The 22,389-nt window shown below is 46.8% G+C and overlaps 1 protein-coding gene across 2 annotated transcripts in view; it reads left to right on the forward strand.

The window, feature by feature from the left end:
- The first annotated feature begins 660 nt into the window (after positions 1-660).
- The window catches only part of epha6 (eph receptor A6), a 220,750-nt gene continuing 199,021 nt past the window's right edge, over positions 661-22,389 (forward strand). For both annotated transcript variants that reach the window (XR_016490605.1, XM_036959046.2), the window contains exon 1: positions 661-1,371. Coding sequence is in view for 1 of the 2 variants with exons in the window: in XM_036959046.2 (XP_036814941.1) it covers positions 1,293-1,371 (79 nt within the window). In the remaining variant the exon portion in view is untranslated. The remainder of the gene's footprint in view (positions 1,372-22,389) is intronic.

A 22,389-nucleotide genomic window follows, 5' to 3' on the forward strand; every position in this document is an offset into this window, starting at 1 on the left:
TTCATCTTGAAGTCACTTTTACAGTACATTTACGGTAAACCTACATTAAATTAACCTACTGTGAAAATGAGTGGTCCGACCTTCTAAATTGATTTTGCAAATGTGAAAAGGTTGTAGGCCTAGGCATAGCTAATGTCGTTTAAAATGGGGGAATATATATATATAGCTTAGGCCTATCCTAAATGGCAAATACACACACACACACATATATATATATATATATATAAATATATATATAAATATATATATATATATATATATATATATATATATATATATATATAAATATATAAATATATATATATATATAAATATATATATATATATAAATATATAAATATATATATATATAAATATATATATATATATATATATATATAAATATATATATAAATATATATATATATATATATATATATGTGTGTGTGTGTGTGTATTTGCCATTTAGGATAGGCCTAAGGTCCACATTACATTGCATATTAAAATTCCTTCCACAAAGATAATTTGCAATCCAAGTCTACCTGGAATAGCAGTAACAACACTGGCCATCGATAATCTGAAGAAATGCTGATGCCCAGCTGGATAACACACAATTTGCTGGCTGCCATGCACACTGCCGTTGTGTTGTCAGCTAACACCCTCTAGCGCCGGGCGCCCTGCACAGATGCTGTCTTTCTCTCCACTCTGTCGTTAACGGGAGTTTTACCGTTGTCTGCTGCAGCAGTCAGTACATGCTGGCACGGAACGGGCTACAGAGGCACTACGCGTGCTCACACTGACCAACTGATACCGCGCCACTTGAAGTTCGGAACTTTCGGTCACGAACCACATCCTGGCGTCTTCTATTTCCCCCATGAAGGAATCACGCATGCACTTGGATGAAACTAGGAAATAAGATAATGCAGCTGATGAGAAATATTTGATTAGATGTCTAATTCACTGTCAACACAGTGAAATACAGTAGGCTCCGACGCGGAACGCAAAGTTTTCATGATCTAGTATTTAGTCGTTGAGCATTGCTATGAATACTGTGAGCCTACATTTAGTCTTGATGTTAGTTTCTGCCGCGGTGTGAACTTCACCAACCTTCCTCAGCTCTCCGCGGGTCATGCGACGGATTTCTTCCAGTACAGCCGTCTGTCAGCGCTTTCCAGCGGGGACTGGATGTGAGGAGGGTCTGGGGAGAGGAAAGACGCTTCGCTTGGAATCTAAAGGCACTTTGTGACCAGGTTTCTTCTCTTGGATAGTCTCCTGCTCGGCGCGGTGCTGGGCAGCCTGTGGATGGTACAGCAATGACATTAGGAGAAAAACTCTGCCTCGTTTTCCTCTTTCTGCGGATTGTCTTCACTCCTTCCAGCCACGGCAATCAAGGTGAGAGATTTTCTGCGCCTGACTTTGGAGAACACTTAAAAGTTTAATACTATCCTTAATTAGTTGACATATTTATTTATCGGATAAAAGCTGTCACACTTGTGAAACGTGTGTCGCATTTGCTTTCCTCACTCCACCCGCGCCAAAATGTAGCCAGAACACAGTAGCCTAAATCAAAGATTACAGATGATCAATAGCCTATATATACTTAATGTCAGCCTACATTAGGCACGGTCAATACATAAATCCGTAGCCCTACATTCTTCATCGAGACCAGCACGCGTGTTTTTCCAAATGCGTGTCTGCGTTTATAATAGCTTGAAAATAGCACGCAGTTTGATTTTGAATCAATGAACTGACGACTAATCAACCGTTCATCTTGTGTTGTAAAAAAGACTGGGAGGACCACAACCTAACCGTAAATAACGCACAGAGAGAGCCCTTTTGTTCTGCGCAACAGAGGCAGGCAGGACGGTGAGAAGTTGATAACCTGGGGTGGCAAATCAGTTAGGCTGCTTATGTACGTCCTTCAATTACAAGAACAATAAATATTTTCACATGAGATTCACAAATTGACAATACTTATCCAGTCAAAAATAAGCCCAGTTATTTGTAAAAGCAGTGGCTATGATTTAATTTAGTAGAGACTGAGGTTAAACATTTATTTGAGGCCATACTATACCTTGAAACTATACAGATTCCTTGGTCCAGGCAGATTGATTGTCTCAGGTGAATTGAGCCCTCAGCAGGCTTTTGGATCCCATTACTGTTCCATTCTGCTACACTGACCTGCTGCATTACTGCAAACCCAATATGAATCACACCATATAATGAAATCACCCTTTAGTTGCCTTTAGAGGTGAATCTATTTACTTTCTCTGTTGATATGATGTTGTCTTTGTCTCTGCTCAGCTGCTGAATGTGGTTATAGAAGCTCAGGTGTGTGTGTGTGTGTGCGTGTGCGCTATCCCTCAGGTTTAAAATAGTCCTATTGATTCCACAGGGACACAGGGATGTGGCCCCTAGGTTATATGTTATTGTTCTCCCAGTTCAATAAAAGGGAAACGACTCCCTCTTCACCCAGGCAGGTGCTACATAAAAGCCCCAGTGTGTGTTTGTGCTGCTGTCAAAGATTGAATGATGATTGAGTTGATGAGTGGTGTGTAAGCTTTCCAGTCAGCCCTATGGTGTCTCTCACATTGACTTCTGAGGTGTTGTATTAGGATGCTTCCAGCCTCTGTCCGTGCTGCTGAAACCATTTCTCTGCACTGTGTGGGGGTGGGTGTGCCTGAGTGGGGCTGTGTGTGTGTGTGTGTGTGTGTGGGTGGGTGTTTGGGTGTGCCTGAGTGGGGCTGTTTGGGTGTGCCTGAGTGGGGCTGTGTGTGTGTTTGGGTGTGCCTGGGTGGGGCTGTGTGGGTGTTTGGGTGTGCCTGAGAGGGGCTGTGTGTGTGTGTGGGTAGGTGTATTTGTGGCATCCAGATGGATGTGTGTTTCTCACCTGTTGTAGTTGGATTAGAGGCCTTAAGACATGTCACACTTCATCAGAATACAGTTCTACAATGTTGTTTTTACTCTGCTAGACAAACGTCATTATGCTTTTAAAACCCATGTGTCAAATGTTGTATATTGCTTTGAACCGGGTGAAGCCGAGCGCCGTAGATTGGGGATTTCACAGGCAGAATTGGGCTTGATGTCAGCTGAGAGGAGAACAATGAAAACCAATCAGTGTCCTCCTCCCTGGCTGGGAGAAGCTGAATGCAGCATGTCAGACAATCCCCCACACCAACACTGGTGTTCTGCAGGGATGTAAAGAGTTATCTTTGTTTTAACAGCTAGGCTGCCAAAAAACCAATACAGCGCCAGCAAAACTCCCACTGAAAGAACAATAACAGTGAGTACTGTATAGAGAAATCTGAAACTTGGCAGTGTTTGTGTAGTAGGGCTTAGTTAATAAGGATTGGCTAAATTAAATAAATTGCAGAGATTCTGAGAATAATTTCAGTCCACTGTTGTGCTATTGTTGTACAATGTCCCCAAACTAAAGTGTTGATCCTTTTAAATGAGGCAGGAGATTCCATGGTTCACTGGCTCCTGCTATGCTGCTGGGCCCAGACACCCCTCCAATCTCTCATTAAAACAAGACAAATATCCCCACAAGGACATTTAATTCCCATTTGATCTGATCTTATTTGAGCAGTTTGGTCTCCATAAGGACAGGTCTCCATCCCAAACTACTAAACACCTTGATAAAGTTGTGTTGTGCATTCATCAACAGCCTGTCTCAGTGGCGCCACCTGCAGCTGGCTCTGCATGGAATCAAGGCGGGAGATGGAAAACTAACTTAACATTGTCAGAAATAATTACCTCAATGGTAATGTTTGGATAGGGTATACCATAAACGGGTCTTAGATCTGTGATTAGGGTCGAGGTGTGATATGTGGTCTGGTAGTGAATGGGTAGATGGTCTGTTGATGGCTTCTCCTCTGTTTGACACACATACTGTACATTCCTCTTGTTCTAACACTAGACCATCCAACCCTGATGTGTCAGTGAACGGCCCTCTAATGAAAGGTTGCTACAAGTCTCTTTGTCCTGCCTGTGTCAAGCCTGTCGTGTAACTGTCATTCAGGGACAAACCGTGTTATGAAGCCTCTGCATTCTGCACACAATCTTTCTATTCTGGACAAATCTCAACTGTAACTGTCATCACTGTGAGTAACTGTCACTCACAGTGATGCTTCATCTGCTACTCTGTGGTAAATTCTCATTAAAAGACCTTAACGTATCTCATGGTGCTAATATCTGATCTAATTAGCTTCTACTTCTGACTTGCTTGGCCACAGTTCTGACATTAAGTTGTTAAATAGATCTCTGATTTATCTTGAAGGAGTAGGAGCAAAGTGGCTCCCGACCTCTCAGCTTGTCTGTACTGTAGATACTCCTCTTAGCTGTAGATACTCCTGTTAGCCTGTCTGTGTTGTAGATACTCCTGTTAGCTGTAGATACTCCTGTTAGCTGTAGATACTCCTGTTACCTGTTATACTCCTGTTAGCTGTATATACTCCTGTTAGCCTGTCTGTGCTGTAGATACTCCTGTCAGCTGTAGATACTCCTGTTAGCCTGTCTGTGTTGTAGATACTCCTGTCAGCTGTAGATACTCCTGTCAGCTGTAGATACTCCTGTTAGCCTGTCTGTGTTGTAGATACTCCTGTCAGCTGTAGATACTCATGCCAGCTGTAGATACTCCTGTCAGCTTGTCTGTGCTGTAGATCCTCCCGTCAGCTTGTCTGTGCTGTAGATACTCCTGTCAGCTTGTCTGTGCTGTAGATACTCCTGTCAGCTGTAGATACTCCTGTCAGCTTGTCTGTGCTGTAGATACTCCTGCCAGCTTGTCTGTGCTGTAGATACTCCTGTCAGCTGTAGATACTCCTGTCAGCTTGTCTGTGCTGTAGATACTCCTGCCAGCTTGTCTGTGCTGTAGATACTCCTGTCAGCTGTAGATACTCCTGTTAGCCTGTCTGTGTTGTAGATACTCCTGTCAGCTTGTCTGTGCTGTAGATACTCCTGTCAGCTTGTCTGTGCTGTAGATACTCCTGGCAGCTGTAGATACTCCTGTCAGCTTGTCTGTGCTGTAGATACTCCCGTCTGTGCTGTAGATACTCCCGCCAGCTTGTCTGTGCTGTAGATACTCCTGTCAGCTTGTCTGTGCTGTAGATACTCCTGTCAGCTTGTCTGTGCTGTAGATACTCCTGTCAGCTTGTCTGTGCTGTAGATACTCCTGTCAGCTTGTCTGTGCTGTAGATACTCCTGTCCGCTTGTCTATGCTGTAGATACTCCTGTCAGCTTGTCTGTGCTGTAGATACTCCCGTCAGCTGTAGATACTCCCGTCAGCTTGTCTGTGCTGTAGATGCTCCTGTCAGCTTGTCTGTGCTGTAGGTACTCCCGTCAGCTGTAGATACTCCCGTCAGCTCGTCTGTGCTGTAGATACTCCCGTCAGCTCGTCTGTGCTGTAGATACTCCCGTCAGCTTGTCTGTGCTGTAGATACTCCCGTCAGCTTGTCTGTGCTGTAGATACTCCTGTCAGCTTGTCTGTGCTGTAGATACTCCTGTCAGCTTGTCTGTGCTGTAGATAATACTCCTGTCAGCTTGTCTGTGCTGTAGATACTCCTGTCAGCTGTAGATAGTCCTGTCAGCTGTAGATACTCCTGTCAGCTCGTCTGTGCTGTAGATACTCCTGTCAGCTGTAGATACTCCTGTTAGCCTGTCTGTGTTGTAGATACTCCTGTCAGCTGTAGATACTCCTGTCAGCTTGTCTGTGCTGTAGATACTCCTGTCAGCTGTAGATACTCCTGTCAGCTTGTCTGTGCTGTAGATACTCCTGTCAGCTGTAGATACTCCTGTCAGCTCGTCTGTGCTGTAGATACTCCCGTCAGCTCTAGATACTCCTGTCAGCTTGTCTGTGCTGTAGATACTCCTGTCAGCTGTAGATACTCCTGTCAGCTTGTCTGTGCTGTAGATACTCCTGTCAGCTTGTCTGTGCTGTAGATACTCCTGTCAGCTTGTCTGTGCTGTAGATACTCCCGTCAGCTGTAGATACTCCCGTCAGCTTGTCTGTGCTGTAGATGCTCCCGTCAGCTGTAGATACTCCCGTCAGCTTGTCTGTGCTGTAGATGCTCCTGTCAGCTTGTCTGTGCTGTAGATACTCCCGTCAGCTGTAGATACTCCCGTCAGCTGTAGATACTCCCGTCAGCTCGTCTGTGCTGTAGATACTCCCGTCAGCTCGTCTGTGCTGTAGATACTCCCGTCAGCTCATCTGTGCTGTAGATACTCCTGTCAGCTGTAGATACTCCCGTCAGCTGTAGATACTCCTGTCAGCTTGTCTGTGCTGTAGATACTCCCGTCAGCTCGTCTGTGCTGTAGATACTCCCGTCAGCTCGTCTCTGCTGTAGATACTCCTGTCAGCTGTAGATACTCCCGTCAGCTGTAGATACTCCTGTCAGCTTGTCTGTGCTGTAGATACTCCCGTCAACTTGTCTGTGCTGTAGATACTCCTGTCAGCTTGTCTGTGCTGTAGATACTCCTGTCAGCTTGTCTGTGCTGTAGATACTCCTGTCAGCTGTAGATACTCCCGTCAGCTGTAGATACTCCCATCAGCTGTAGATACTCCTTTCAGCCTGTCTGTGCTGTAGATACTCCTGTCAGCTTGTCTGTGCTGTAGATACTCCTGTCAGCTGTGGATACTCCTGTCAGCTGTAGATACTCCCGTCAGCTGTAGATACTCCCATCAGCTGTAGATACTCCTGTCAGCCTGTCTGTGCTGTAGATACTCCTGTCAGCTCGTCTGTGCTGTAGATACTCCTGTCAGCTGTAGATACTCATGTCAGCTTGTCTGTGCTGTAGATACTCCTGTCAGCTGTAGATGCTCCTGACAGCTTGTCTGTGCTGTAGATACTCCTGTCAGCTTGTCTGTGCTGTAGATACTCCTGTCAGCTTGTCTGTGCTGTAGATACTCCTGTCAGCTGTAGATACTCCCGTCAGCTTGTCTGTGCTGTAGATACTCCTGTCAGCTGTAGATACTCCTGTCAGCTTGTCTGTGCTGTAGATACTCCTGTCAGCTCGTCTGTGCTGTAGATACTCCTGTCAGCTGTAGATACTCCTGTCAGCTTGTCTGTGCTGTAGATACTCCTGGCAGCTCGTCTGTGCTGTAAATACTCCTGTCAGCTCGTCTGTGCTGTAGATACTCCTGTCAGCTCGTCTGTGCTGTAGATACTCCTGTCAGCTTGTCTGTGCTGTAGATACTCCCGTCAGCTTGTCTGTGCTGTAGATACTCCTGTCAGCTGTAGATACTCCTGTCAGCTTGTCTGTGCTGTAGATACTCCTGTCAGCTGTAGATACTCCTGTCAGCTGTAGATACTCCTGTCAGCTTGTCTGTGCTGTAGATACTCCTGTCAGCTGTAGATACTCCTGTCAGCTGTAGATACTCCTGTCAGCTGTAGATACTCCTGTCAGCTGTAGATACTCCCGTCAACTTGTCTGTGCTGTAGATACTCCTGTCAGCTGTAGATACTCCTGTCAGCTGTAGATACTCCTGTCAGCTGTAGATACTCCTGTCAGCTGTAGTTACTTCTGTCAGCTGTAGATACTCCTGTCAGCTTGTCTGTGCTGTAGATACTCCTGTCAGCTTGTCTGTGCTGTAGATACTCCTGTCAGCTGTAGATACTCCCGTCAGCTGTAGATACTCCTGTCAGCTTGTCTGTGCTGTAGATACTCCTGTCAGCTTGTCTGTGCTGTAGATACTCCTGTCAGCTTGTCTGTGCTGTAGATACTCCTGTCAGCTGTAGATACTCCCGTCAGCTTGTCTGTGCTGTAGATACTCCTGTCAGCTGTAGATAATCCCGTCAACTTGTCTGTGTTGTAGATACTCGTGTCAGCTTGTCTGTGCTGTAGATACTCCTGTCAGCTTGTCTGTGCTGTAGATACTCCTGTCAGCTTGTCTGTGCTGTAGATACTCCTGTCAGCTTGTCTGTGCTGTAGATACTCGTGTCAGCTTGTCTGTGCTGTAGACTCTCCTGTCAGCTGTAGATCCTCCTGTCAGCTGTAGATCCTCCTGTCAGCTGTAGATACTCCTGTCAGCTGTAAATACGCCTGTCAGCTGTAAATACTCCTGTCAGCTGTAAATACTCCTGTCAGCTGTAAATACTCCTGTCAGCTGTAGATACTCCTGTCAGCTTGTCTGTGCTGTGGATACTCCTGTCAGCTTGTCTGTGCTGTAGATACTCCTGTCAGCTGTAGATACTCCTGTCAGCTGTAGATACTCCCGTCAACTTGTCTGTGCTGTAGATACTCCTGTCAGCTGTAGATACTTCTGTCAGCTGTAGATACTTCTGTCAGCTTGTCTGTGCTGTAGATACTCCTGTCAGCTGTAGATACTCCCGTCAGCTGTAGATACTCCTGTCAGCTTGTCTGTGCTGTAGATACTCCTGTCAGCTTGTCTGTGCTGTAGATACTCCTGTCAGCTTGTCTGTGCTGTAGATACTCCTGTCAGCTGTAGATACTCCTGTCAGCTTGTCTGTGCTGTAGATTCTCCTGTCAGCTGTAGATAATCCCGTCAGCTTGTCAGTGCTGTAGATACTCCTGTCAGCTTGTCTGTGCTGTAGATACTCCTGTCAGCTTGTCTGTGCTGTAGATACTCCTGTCAGCTTGTCTGTGCTGTAGATACTCCTGTCAGCTTGTCTGTGCTGTAGATACTCCTGTCAGCTTGTCTGTGCTGTAGATACTCCTGCCAGCTTGTCTCTGCTGTATATACTCCTGTCATCTGTAGATAATCCTGTCAGCTTGTCTGTGCTGTCGATACTCCTGTCAGCTTGTCTGTGCTGTAGATACTCCTGTCAGCTTGTCTGTGCTGTAGATACTCCTGTCAGCTGTAGATACTCCTGTCAGCTGTAAATACTCCTGTCAGTTGTAAATACTCCTGTCAGCTTGTCTGTGCTGTAGATACTCCTGTCAGCTGTAAATACTCCTGTCAGCTGTAAATACTCCTGTCAGCTTATCTGTGCTGTAGATACTCCTGTCAGCTGTAGATACTCCTGTCAGCTTGTCTGTGCTGTAGATACTCCTGTCAGCTGTAGATAATCCTGTCAGCTTGTCTGTGCTGTAGATACTCCTGTCAGCTGTAGATACTCCTGTCAGCTGTAGATACTCCTGTCAGCTGTCTGTGCTGTAGATACTCCTGTCAGCTGTAGATACTCCCGTCAGCTTGTCTGTGCTGTAGATACTCCTGTCAGCTGTAGATAATCCCGTCAACTTGTCTGTGTTGTAGATACTCGTGTCAGCTTGTCTGTGCTGTAGATACTCCTGTCAGCTTGTCTGTGCTGTAGATACTCCTGTCAGCTTGTCTGTGCTGTAGATACTCCTGTCAGCTTGTCTGTGCTGTAGATACTCGTGTCAGCTTGTCTGTGCTGTAGACTCTCCTGTCAGCTGTAGATCCTCCTGTCAGCTGTAGATACTCCTGTCAGCTGTAGATACTCCTGTCAGCTGTAAATACGCCTCTCAGCTGTAAATACTCCTGTCAGCTGTAAATACTCCTGTCAGCTGTAAATACTCCTGTCAGCTGTAGATACTCCTGTCAGCTTGTCTGTGCTGTGGATACTCCTGTCAGCTTGTCTGTGCTGTAGATACTCCTGTCAGCTGTAGATACTCCTGTCAGCTGTAGATACTCCCGTCAACTTGTCTGTGCTGTAGATACTCCTGTCAGCTGTAGATACTTCTGTCAGCTGTAGATACTTCTGTCAGCTTGTCTGTGCTGTAGATACTCCTGTCAGCTGTAGATACTCCCGTCAGCTGTAGATACTCCTGTCAGCTTGTCTGTGCTGTAGATACTCCTGTCAGCTTGTCTGTGCTGTAGATACTCCTGTCAGCTTGTCTGTGCTGTAGATACTCCTGTCAGCTGTAGATACTCCTGTCAGCTTGTCTGTGCTGTAGATTCTCCTGTCAGCTGTAGATAATCCCGTCAGCTTGTCTGTGCTGTAGATACTCCTGTCAGCTTGTCTGTGCTGTAGATACTCCTGTCAGCTTGTCTGTGCTGTAGATACTCCTGTCAGCTTGTCTGTGCTGTAGCTACTCCTGTCAGCTTGTCTGTGCTGTAGATACTCCTGTCAGCTTGTCTGTGCTGCAGATACTCCTGTCAGCTTGTCTCTGCTGTAGATACTCCTGTCATCTGTAGATAATCCTGTCAGCTTGTCTGTGCTGTCGATACTCCTGTCAGCTTGTCTGTGCTGTAGATACTCCTGTCAGCTTGTCTGTGCTGTAGATACTCCTGTCAGCTGTAGATACTCCTGTCAGCTGTAAATACTCCTGTCAGTTGTAAATACTCCTGTCAGCTTGTCTGTGCTGTAGATACTCCTGTCAGCTGTAAATACTCCTGTCAGCTGTAAATACTCCTGTCAGCTTATCTGTGCTGTAGATACTCCTGTCAGCTGTAGATACTCCTGTCAGCTTGTCTGTGCTGTAGATACTCCTGTCAGCTGTAGATAATCCTGTCAGCTTGTCTGTGCTGTAGATACTCCTGTCAGCTGTAGATACTCCTGTCAGCTGTAGATACTCCTGTCAGCTTGTCTGTGCTGTAGATACCCCTGTCAGCTGTAGATACTCCCGTCATCTTGTCTGTGCTGTAGATACTCCTGTCAGCTTGTCTGTGCTGTAGATACTCCTGTCAGCTTGTCTGTGCTGTAGATACTCCTGTCAGCTGTAGATACTTCTGTCAGCTGTAGATACTTCTGTCAGCTTGTCTGTGCTGTAGATACTCCCGTCAGCTGTAGATACTCCCGTCAGCTGTAGATACTCCTGTCAGCTTGTTTGTGCTGTCGATACTCCTGTCAGCTTGTCTGTGCTGTAGATACTCCTGTCAGCTTGTCTGTGCTGTAGATACTCCTGTCAGCTTGTCTGTGCTGTAGATACTCCTGTCAGCTTGTCTGTGCTGTAGATACTCCTGTCAGCTGTAGATACTCCTGTCAGCTTGTCTGTGCTGTAGATACTCCTGTCAGCTGTAGATACTCCCGTCAACTTGTCTGTGCTGTAGATACTCCCGTCAACTTGTCTGTGCTGTAGATACTCCTGTCAGCTTGTCTGTGCTGTAGATACTCCTGTCAGCTGTAGATACTCCCGTCAACTTGTCTGTGCTGTAGATACTCCTGTCAGCTTGTCTGTGCTGTAGATACTCCTGTCAGCTTGTCTGTGCTGTAGATACTCCTGTCAGCTTGTCTGTGCTGTAGACTCTCCTGTCAGCTTGTCTGTGCTGTAGATACTCCTGTCAGCTTGTCTGTGCTGTAGATACTCCTGTCAGCTTGTCTGTGCTGTAGATACTCCTGTCAGCTTGTCTGTGCTGTAGATACTCCTGTCAGCTTGTCTGTGCTGTAGATACTCCTGTCAGCTTGTCTGTGCTGTAGATACTCCTGTCAGCTTGTCTCTGCTGTAGATACTCCTGTCATCTGTAGATAATCCTGTCAGCTTGTCTGTGCTGTCGATACTCCTGTCAGCTTGTCTGTGCTGTAGATACTCCTGTCAGCTGTAGATACTCCTGTCAGCTGTAGATACTCCCGTCAACTTGTCTGTGCTGTAGATACTCCTGTCAGCTGTAGATACTTCTGTCAGCTGTAGATACTTCTGTCAGCTTGTCTGTGCTGTAGATACTCCTGTCAGCTGTAGATACTCCCGTCAGCTGTAGATACTCCTGTCAGCTTGTCTGTGCTGTAGATACTCCTGTCAGCTTGTCTGTGCTGTAGATACTCCTGTCAGCTTGTCTGTGCTGTAGATACTCCTGTCAGCTGTAGATACTCCTGTCAGCTTGTCTGTGCTGTAGATTCTCCTGTCAGCTGTAGATAATCCCGTCAGCTTGTCTGTGCTGTAGATACTCCTGTCAGCTTGTCTGTGCTGTAGATACTCCTGTCAGCTTGTCTGTGCTGTAGATACTCCTGTCAGCTTGTCTGTGCTGTAGATACTCCTGTCAGCTTGTCTGTGCTGTAGATACTCCTGTCAGCTTGTCTCTGCTGTAGATACTCCTGTCATCTGTAGATAATCCTGTCAGCTTGTCTGTGCTGTCGATACTCCTGTCAGCTTGTCTGTGCTGTAGATACTCCTGTCAGCTTGTCTGTGCTGTAGATACTCCTGTCAGCTGTAGATAATCCTGTCAGCTTGTCTGTGCTGTAGATACTCCTGTCAGCTGTAGATACTCCTGTCAGCTGTAAATACTCCTGTCAGCTGTAAATACTTCTGTCAGCTTGTCTGTGCTGTAGATACTCCTGTCAGCTGTAAATACTCCTGTCAGCTGTAAATACTCCTGTCAGCTTATCTGTGCTGTAGATACTCCTGTCAGCTGTAGATACTCCTGTCAGCTTGTCTGTGCTGTAGATACTCCTGTCAGCTGTAGATAATCCTGTCAGCTTGTCTGTGCTGTAGATACTCCTGTCAGCTTGTCTGTGCTGTAGATACTCCTGTCAGCTGTAGATACTCCCGTCAACTTGTCTGTGCTGTAGATACTCCTGTCAGCTTGTCTGTGCTGTAGATACTCCTGTCAGCTTGTCTGTGCTGTAGACTCTCCTGTCAGCTTGTCTGTGCTGTAGATACTCCTGTCAGCTTGTCTGTGCTGTAGATACTCCTGTCAGCTTGTCTGTGCTGTAGATACTCCTGTCAGCTTGTCTGTGCTGTAGATACTCCTGTCAGCTTGTCTCTGCTGTAGATACTCCTGTCATCTGTAGATAATCCTGTCAGCTTGTCTGTGCTGTCGATACTCCTGTCAGCTTGTCTGTGCTGTAGATACTCCTGTCAGCTTGTCTGTGCTGTAGATACTCCTGTCAGCTGTAGATACTCCTGTCAGCTTGTCTGTGCTGTAGATACTCCTGTCAGCTGTAGATACTCCCGTCAACTTGTCTGTGCTGTAGATACTCCTGTCAGCTTGTCTGTGCTGTAGATACTCCTGTCAGCTTGTCTGTGCTGTAGACTCTCCTGTCAGCTTGTCTGTGCTGTAGATACTCCTGTCAGCTTGTCTGTGCTGTAGATACTCCTGTCAGCTGTAGATACTCCCGTCAACTTGTCTGTGCTGTAGATACTCCTGTCAGCTTGTCTGTGCTGTAGATACTCCTGTCAGCTTGTCTGTGCTGTAGACTCTCCTGTCAGCTTGTCTGTGCTGTAGATACTCCTGTCAGCTTGTCTGTGCTGTAGATACTCCTGTCAGCTTGTCTGTGCTGTAGATACTCCTGTCAGCTTGTCTGTGCTGTAGATACTCCTGTCAGCTTGTCTCTGCTGTAGATACTCCTGTCATCTGTAGATAATCCTGTCAGCTTGTCTGTGCTGTCGATACTCCTGTCAGCTTGTCTGTGCTGTAGATACTCCTGTCAGCTTGTCTGTGCTGTAGATACTCCTGTCAGCTGTAGATAATCCTGTCAGCTTGTCTGTGCTGTAGATACTCCTGTCAGCTGTAGATACTCCTGTCAGCTGTAAATACTCCTGTCAGCTGTAAATACTCCTGTCAGCTTGTCTGTGCTGTAGATACTCCTGTCAGCTGTAAATACTCCTGTCAGCTGTAAATACTCCTGTCAGCTTGTCTGTGCTGTAGATACTCCTGTCAGCTGTAGATACTCCTGTCAGCTTGTCTGTGCTGTAGATACTCCTGTCAGCTGTAGATAATCCTGTCAGCTTGTCTGTGCTGTAGATACTCCTGTCAGCTGTAGATACTCCTGTCAGCTGTAGATACTCCTGTCAGCTGTAGATACTCCTGTCAGCTTGTCTGTGCTGTAGATACTCCTGTCAGCTGTAGATACTCCCGTCAACTTGTCTGTGCTGTAGATACTCCCGTCAGCTGTAGATACTCCTGTCAGCTTGTTTGTGCTGTCGATACTCCTGTCAGCTTGTCTGTGCTGTAGATACTCCTGTCAGCTTGTCTGTGCTGTAGATACTCCTGTCAGCTTGTCTGTGCTGTAGATACTCCTGTCAGCTTGTCTGTGCTGTAGATACTCCTGTCAGCTTGTCTGTGCTGTAGATACTCCTGTCAGCTTGTCTGTGCTGTAGATACTCCTGTCAGCTTGTCTGTGCTGTAGATACTCCTGTCAGCTTGTCTCTGCTGTAGATACTCCTGTCATCTGTAGATAATCCTGTCAGCTTGTCTGTGCTGTCGATACTCCTGTCAGCTTGTCTGTGCTGTAGATACTCCTGTCAGCTTGTCTGTGCTGTAGATACTCCTGTCAGCTGTAGATAATCCTGTCAGCTTGTCTGTGCTGTAGATACTCCTGTCAGCTGTAGATACTCCTGTCAGCTGTAAATACTCCTGTCAGCTGTAAATACTCCTGTCAGCTTGTCTGTGCTGTAGATACTCCTGTCAGCTGTAAATACTCCTGTCAGCTGTAAATACTCCTGTCAGCTTATCTGTGCTGTAGATACTCCTGTCAGCTGTAGATACTCCTGTCAGCTTGTCTGTGCTGTAGATACTCCTGTCAGCTGTAGATAATCCTGTCAGCTTGTCTGTGCTGTAGATACTCCTGTCAGCTTGTCTGTGCTGTAGACTCTCCTGTCAGCTTGTCTGTGCTGTAGATACTCCTGTCAGCTTGTCTGTGCTGTAGATACTCCTGTCAGCTTGTCTGTGCTGTAGATACTCCTGTCAGCTTGTCTGTGCTGTAGATACTCCTGTCAGCTTGTCTGTGCTGTAGATACTCCTGTCAGCTTGTCTGTGCTGTAGATACTCCTGTCAGCTTGTCTGTGCTGTAGATACTCCTGTCAGCTTGTCTCTGCTGTAGATACTCCTGTCATCTGTAGATAATCCTGTCAGCTTGTCTGTGCTGTCGATACTCCTGTCAGCTTGTCTGTGCTGTAGATACTCCTGTCAGCTTGTCTGTGCTGTAGATACTCCTGTCAGCTGTAGATAATCCTGTCAGCTTGTCTGTGCTGTAGATACTCCTGTCAGCTGTAGATACTCCTGTCAGCTGTAAATACTCCTGTCAGCTGTAAATACTCCTGTCAGCTTGTCTGTGCTGTAGATACTCCTGTCAGCTGTAAATACTCCTGTCAGCTGTAAATACTCCTGTCAGCTTATCTGTGCTGTAGATACTCCTGTCAGCTGTAGATACTCCTGTCAGCTTGTCTGTGCTGTAGATACTCCTGTCAGCTGTAGATAATCCTGTCAGCTTGTCTGTGCTGTAGATACTCCTGTCAGCTGTAGATACTCCTGTCAGCTGTAGATACTCCTGTCAGCTGTAGATACTCCTGTCAGCTTGTCTGTGCTGTAGATACTCCTGTCAGCTGTAGATACTCCCGTCAACTTGTCTGTGCTGTAGATACTCCTGTCAGCTTGTCTATGCTGTAGATACTCCTGTCAGCTTGTCTGTGCTGTAGATACTCCTGTCAGCTGTAGATACTTCTGTCAGCTGTAGATACTTCTGTCAGCTTGTCTGTGCTGTAGATACTCCTGTCAGCTGTAGATACTCCCGTCAGCTGTAGATACTCCTGTCAGCTTGTTTGTGCTGTCGATACTCCTGTCAGCTTGTCTGTGCTGTAGATACTCCTGTCAGCTTGTCTGTGCTGTAGATACTCCTGTCAGCTTGTCTGTGCTGTAGATACTCCTGTCAGCTTGTCTGTGCTGTAGATACTCCTGTCAGCTGTAGATACTCCCGTCAACTTGTCTGTGCTGTAGATACTCCTGTCAGCTGTAGATACTCCCGTCAACTTGTCTGTGCTGTAGATACTCCTGTCAGCTTGTCTGTGCTGTAGATACTCCTGTCAGCTTGTCTGTGCTGTAGACTCTCCTGTCAGCTTGTCTGTGCTGTAGATACTCCTGTCAGCTTGTCTGTGCTGTAGATACTCCTGTCAGCTGTAGATACTCCCGTCAACTTGTCTGTGCTGTAGATACTCCTGTCAGCTTGTCTGTGCTGTAGATACTCCTGTCAGCTGTAGATACTCCCGTCAACTTGTCTGTGCTGTAGATACTCCCGTCAGCTGTAGATACTCCTGTCAGCTTGTTTGTGCTGTCGATACTCCTGTCAGCTTGTCTGTGCTGTAGATACTCCTGTCAGCTTGTCTGTGCTGTAGATACTCCTGTCAGCTTGTCTGTGCTGTAGATACTCCTGTCAGCTGTAGATACTCCTGTCAGCTTGTCTGTGCTGTAGATACTCCTGTCAGCTGTAGATACTCCCGTCAACTTGTCTGTGCTGTAGATACTCCTGTCAGCTTGTCTGTGCTGTAGATACTCCTGTCAGCTTGTCTGTGCTGTAGATACTCCTGTCAGCTTGTCTGTGCTGTAGACTCTCCTGTCAGCTTGTCTGTGCTGTAGATACTCCTGTCAGCTTGTCTGTGCTGTAGATACTCCTGTCAGCTGTAGATACTCCCGTCAACTTGTCTGTGCTGTAGATACTCCTGTCAGCTTGTCTGTGCTGTAGATACTCCTGTCAGCTTGTCTGTGCTGTAGACTCTCCTGTCAGCTTGTCTGTGCTGTAGATACTCCTGTCAGCTTGTCTGTGCTGTAGACTCTCCTGTCAGCTTGTCTGTGCTGTAGATACTCCTGTCAGCTTGTCTGTGCTGTAGATACTCCTGTCAGCTTGTCTGTGCTGTAGATACTCCTGTCAGCTTGTCTGTGCTGTAGATACTCCTGTCAGCTTGTCTCTGCTGTAGATACTCCTGTCATCTGTAGATAATCCTGTCAGCTTGTCTGTGCTGTCGATACTCCTGTCAGCTTGTCTGTGCTGTAGATACTCCTGTCAGCTTGTCTGTGCTGTAGATACTCCTGTCAGTTGTAGATAATCCTGTCAGCTTGTCTGTGCTGTAGATACTCCTGTCAGCTGTAGATACTCCTGTCAGCTGTAAATACTCCTGTCAGCTGTAAATACTCCTGTCAGCTTGTCTGTGCTGTAGATACTCCTGTCAGCTGTAAATACTCCTGTCAGCTGTAAATACTCCTGTCAGCTTATCTGTGCTGTAGATACTCCTGTCAGCTGTAGATACTCCTGTCAGCTTGTCTGTGCTGTAGATACTCCTGTCAGCTGTAGATAATCCTGTCAGCTTGTCTGTGCTGTAGATACTCCTGTCAGCTGTAGATACTCCTGTCAGCTGTAGATACTCCTGTCAGCTGTAGATACTCCTGTCAGCTTGTCTGTGCTGTAGATACTCCTGTCAGCTGTAGATACTCCCGTCAACTTGTCTGTGCTGTAGATACTCCTGTCAGCTTGTCTATGCTGTAGATACTCCTGTCAGCTTGTCTGTGCTGTAGATACTTCTGTCAGCTGTAGATACTTCTGTCAGCTGTAGATACTTCTGTCAGCTTGTCTGTGCTGTAGATACTCCTGTCAGCTGTAGATACTCCCGTCAGCTGTAGATACTCCTGTCAGCTTGTTTGTGCTGTCGATACTCCTGTCAGCTTGTCTGTGCTGTAGATACTCCTGTCAGCTTGTCTGTGCTGTAGATACTCCTGTCAGCTTGTCTGTGCTGTAGATACTCCTGTCAGCTTGTCTGTGCTGTAGATACTCCTGTCAGCTGTAGATACTCCCGTCAACTTGTCTGTGCTGTAGATACTCCTGTCAGCTGTAGATACTCCCGTCAACTTGTCTGTGCTGTAGATACTCCTGTCAGCTTGTCTGTGCTGTAGATACTCCTGTCAGCTTGTCTGTGCTGTAGACTCTCCTGTCAGCTTGTCTGTGCTGTAGACTCTCCTGTCAGCTTGTCTGTGTTGTAGATACTCCTGTCAGCTTGTCTGTGCTATAGATACTCCTGTCAGCTGTAGATACTCCCGTCAACTTGTCTGTGCTGTAGATACTCCTGTCAGCTTGTCTGTGCTGTAGATACTCCTGTCAGCTTGTCTGTGCTGTAGACTCTCCTGTCAGCTTGTCTGTGCTGTAGATACTCCTGTCAGCTTGTCTGTGCTGTAGACTCTCCTGTCAGCTTGTCTGTGCTGTAGATACTCCTGACAGCTTGTCTGTGCTGTAGATACTCCTGTCAGCTGTAGATCCTCCTGTCAGCTGTAGATACTCCTGTCAGCTGTAGATCCTCCTGTCAGCTGTAGATACTCCTGTCAGCTTGTCTGTGCTGTAGATACTCCTGTCAGCTTGTCTGTGCTGTAGATACTCCTGTCAGCTGTAGATACTCCCGTCAACTTGTCTGTGCTGTAGATACTCCTGTCAGCTTGTCTGTGCTGTAGATACTCCTGTCAGCTTGTCTGTGCTGTAGATTCTCCTGTCAGCTTGTCTGTGCTGTAGATACTCCTGTCAGCTTGTCTGTGCTGTAGATTCTCCTGTCAGCTTGTCTGTGTTGTAGATACTCCTGTCAGCTTGTCTGTGCTGTAGATACTCCTGTCAGCTTGTCTGTGCTGTAGATACTCCTGTCAGCTGTAGATACTCCTGTCAGCTTGTCTGTGCTGTAGACTCTCCTGTCAGCTGTAGATACTCCTGTCAGCTGTAGATACTCCTGTCAGCTGTAGATACTCCTGTCAGCTGTAGATACTCCTGTCAGCTGTAAATACTCCTGTCAGCTTGTCTGTGCTGTAGATACTCCTGTCAGCTCGTCTGTTCTGTAGATACTCCTGTCAGCTTGTCTGTGCTACGGATACTCCTGTCAGCTTGTCTGTGCTGTAGATACTCCCGTCAGTTTGTCTGTGCTGTAGATACTCCTGTCAACTTGTCTATGCTGTAGATACTCCTGTCAGCTGTAGATACTCCTGTCAGCTTGTCTGTGCTGTAGATACTCCTGTCAGCTGTAGATACTCCTGTCAGCTTGTCTGTGCTGTAGATACTCCTGTCAGCTTGTCTGTGCTGTAGATACTCCTGTCAGCTTGTCTCTGCTGTAGATACTCCTGTCATCTGTAGATAATCCTGTCAGCTTGTCTGTGCTGTCGATACTCCTGTCAGCTTGTCTGTGCTGTAGATACTCCTGTCAGCTTGTCTGTGCTGTAGATACTCCTGTCAGCTGTAGATAATCCTGTCAGCTTGTCTGTGCTGTAGATACTCCTGTCAGCTGTAGATACTCCTGTCAGCTGTAAATACTCCTGTCAGCTGTAAATACTCCTGTCAGCTTGTCTGTGCTGTAGATACTCCTGTCAGCTGTAAATACTCCTGTCAGCTGTAAATACTCCTGTCAGCTTGTCTGTGCTGTAGATACTCCTGTCAGCTGTAGATACTCCTGTCAGCTTGTCTGTGCTGTAGATACTCCTGTCAGCTGTAGATAATCCTGTCAGCTTGTCTGTGCTGTAGATACTCCTGTCAGCTGTAGATACTCCTGTCAGCTGTAGATACTCCTGTCAGCTGTAGATACTCCTGTCAGCTTGTCTGTGCTGTAGATACTCCTGTCAGCTGTAGATACTCCCGTCAACTTGTCTGTGCTGTAGATACTCCCGTCAGCTGTAGATACTCCTGTCAGCTTGTTTGTGCTGTCGATACTCCTGTCAGCTTGTCTGTGCTGTAGATACTCCTGTCAGCTTGTCTGTGCTGTAGATACTCCTGTCAGCTTGTCTGTGCTGTAGATACTCCTGTCAGCTGTAGATACTCCTGTCAGCTTGTCTGTGCTGTAGATACTCCTGTCAGCTGTAGATACTCCCGTCAACTTGTCTGTGCTGTAGATACTCCTGTCAGCTTGTCTGTGCTGTAGATACTCCTGTCAGCTTGTCTGTGCTGTAGACTCTCCTGTCAGCTTGTCTGTGCTGTAGATACTCCTGTCAGCTTGTCTGTGCTGTAGATACTCCTGTCAGCTTGTCTGTGCTGTAGATACTCCTGTCAGCTTGTCTGTGCTGTAGATACTCCTGTCAGCTTGTCTGTGCTGTAGATACTCCTGTCAGCTTGTCTGTGCTGTAGATACTCCTGTCAGCTTGTCTCTGCTGTAGATACTCCTGTCATCTGTAGATAATCCTGTCAGCTTGTCTGTGCTGTCGATACTCCTGTCAGCTTGTCTGTGCTGTAGATACTCCTGTCAGCTTGTCTGTGCTGTAGATACTCCTGTCAGCTGTAGATAATCCTGTCAGCTTGTCTGTGCTGTAGATACTCCTGTCAGCTGTAGATACTCCTGTCAGCTGTAAATACTCCTGTCAGCTGTAAATACTCCTGTCAGCTTGTCTGTGCTGTAGATACTCCTGTCAGCTGTAAATACTCCTGTCAGCTGTAAATACTCCTGTCAGCTTATCTGTGCTGTAGATACTCCTGTCAGCTGTAGATACTCCTGTCAGCTTGTCTGTGCTGTAGATACTCCTGTCAGCTGTAGATAATCCTGTCAGCTTGTCTGTGCTGTAGATACTCCTGTCAGCTTGTCTGTGCTGTAGACTCTCCTGTCAGCTTGTCTGTGCTGTAGATACTCCTGTCAGCTTGTCTGTGCTGTAGATACTCCTGTCAGCTTGTCTGTGCTGTAGATACTCCTGTCAGCTTGTCTGTGCTGTAGATACTCCTGTCAGCTTGTCTGTGCTGTAGATACTCCTGTCAGCTTGTCTGTGCTGTAGATACTCCTGTCAGCTTGTCTGTGCTGTAGATACTCCTGTCAGCTTGTCTCTGCTGTAGATACTCCTGTCATCTGTAGATAATCCTGTCAGCTTGTCTGTGCTGTCGATACTCCTGTCAGCTTGTCTGTGCTGTAGATACTCCTGTCAGCTTGTCTGTGCTGTAGATACTCCTGTCAGCTGTAGATAATCCTGTCAGCTTGTCTGTGCTGTAGATACTCCTGTCAGCTGTAGATACTCCTGTCAGCTGTAAATACTCCTGTCAGCTGTAAATACTCCTGTCAGCTTGTCTGTGCTGTAGATACTCCTGTCAGCTGTAAATACTCCTGTCAGCTGTAAATACTCCTGTCAGCTTATCTGTGCTGTAGATACTCCTGTCAGCTGTAGATACTCCTGTCAGCTTGTCTGTGCTGTAGATACTCCTGTCAGCTGTAGATAATCCTGTCAGCTTGTCTGTGCTGTAGATACTCCTGTCAGCTGTAGATACTCCTGTCAGCTGTAGATACTCCTGTCAGCTGTAGATACTCCTGTCAGCTTGTCTGTGCTGTAGATACTCCTGTCAGCTGTAGATACTCCCGTCAACTTGTCTGTGCTGTAGATACTCCTGTCAGCTTGTCTATGCTGTAGATACTCCTGTCAGCTTGTCTGTGCTGTAGATACTCCTGTCAGCTGTAGATACTTCTGTCAGCTGTAGATACTTCTGTCAGCTTGTCTGTGCTGTAGATACTCCTGTCAGCTGTAGATACTCCCGTCAGCTGTAGATACTCCTGTCAGCTTGTTTGTGCTGTCGATACTCCTGTCAGCTTGTCTGTGCTGTAGATACTCCTGTCAGCTTGTCTGTGCTGTAGATACTCCTGTCAGCTTGTCTGTGCTGTAGATACTCCTGTCAGCTTGTCTGTGCTGTAGATACTCCTGTCAGCTGTAGATACTCCCGTCAACTTGTCTGTGCTGTAGATACTCCTGTCAGCTGTAGATACTCCCGTCAACTTGTCTGTGCTGTAGATACTCCTGTCAGCTTGTCTGTGCTGTAGATACTCCTGTCAGCTTGTCTGTGCTGTAGACTCTCCTGTCAGCTTGTCTGTGCTGTAGATACTCCTGTCAGCTTGTCTGTGCTGTAGATACTCCTGTCAGCTGTAGATACTCCCGTCAACTTGTCTGTGCTGTAGATACTCCTGTCAGCTTGTCTGTGCTGTAGATACTCCTGTCAGCTGTAGATACTCCCGTCAACTTGTCTGTGCTGTAGATACTCCCGTCAGCTGTAGATACTCCTGTCAGCTTGTTTGTGCTGTCGATACTCCTGTCAGCTTGTCTGTGCTGTAGATACTCCTGTCAGCTTGTCTGTGCTGTAGATACTCCTGTCAGCTTGTCTGTGCTGTAGATACTCCTGTCAGCTGTAGATACTCCTGTCAGCTTGTCTGTGCTGTAGATACTCCTGTCAGCTGTAGATACTCCCGTCAACTTGTCTGTGCTGTAGATACTCCTGTCAGCTTGTCTGTGCTGTAGATACTCCTGTCAGCTTGTCTGTGCTGTAGATACTCCTGTCAGCTTGTCTGTGCTGTAGACTCTCCTGTCAGCTTGTCTGTGCTGTAGATACTCCTGTCAGCTTGTCTGTGCTGTAGATACTCCTGTCAGCTGTAGATACTCCCGTCAACTTGTCTGTGCTGTAGATACTCCTGTCAGCTTGTCTGTGCTGTAGATACTCCTGTCAGCTTGTCTGTGCTGTAGACTCTCCTGTCAGCTTGTCTGTGCTGTAGATACTCCTGTCAGCTTGTCTGTGCTGTAGACTCTCCTGTCAGCTTGTCTGTGCTGTAGATACTCCTGTCAGCTTGTCTGTGCTGTAGATACTCCTGTCAGCTTGTCTGTGCTGTAGATACTCCTGTCAGCTTGTCTGTGCTGTAGATACTCCTGTCAGCTTGTCTCTGCTGTAGATACTCCTGTCATCTGTAGATAATCCTGTCAGCTTGTCTGTGCTGTCGATACTCCTGTCAGCTTGTCTGTGCTGTCGATACTCCTGTCAGCTTGTCTGTGCTGTAGATACTCCTGTCAGCTTGTCTGTGCTGTAGATACTCCTG

Source organism: Oncorhynchus mykiss, chromosome 22, assembly GCF_057628025.1.
Source record: "Oncorhynchus mykiss isolate SJ-2025 chromosome 22, ASM5762802v1, whole genome shotgun sequence".
NCBI classification, from domain to species: domain Eukaryota; kingdom Metazoa; phylum Chordata; class Actinopteri; order Salmoniformes; family Salmonidae; genus Oncorhynchus; species Oncorhynchus mykiss.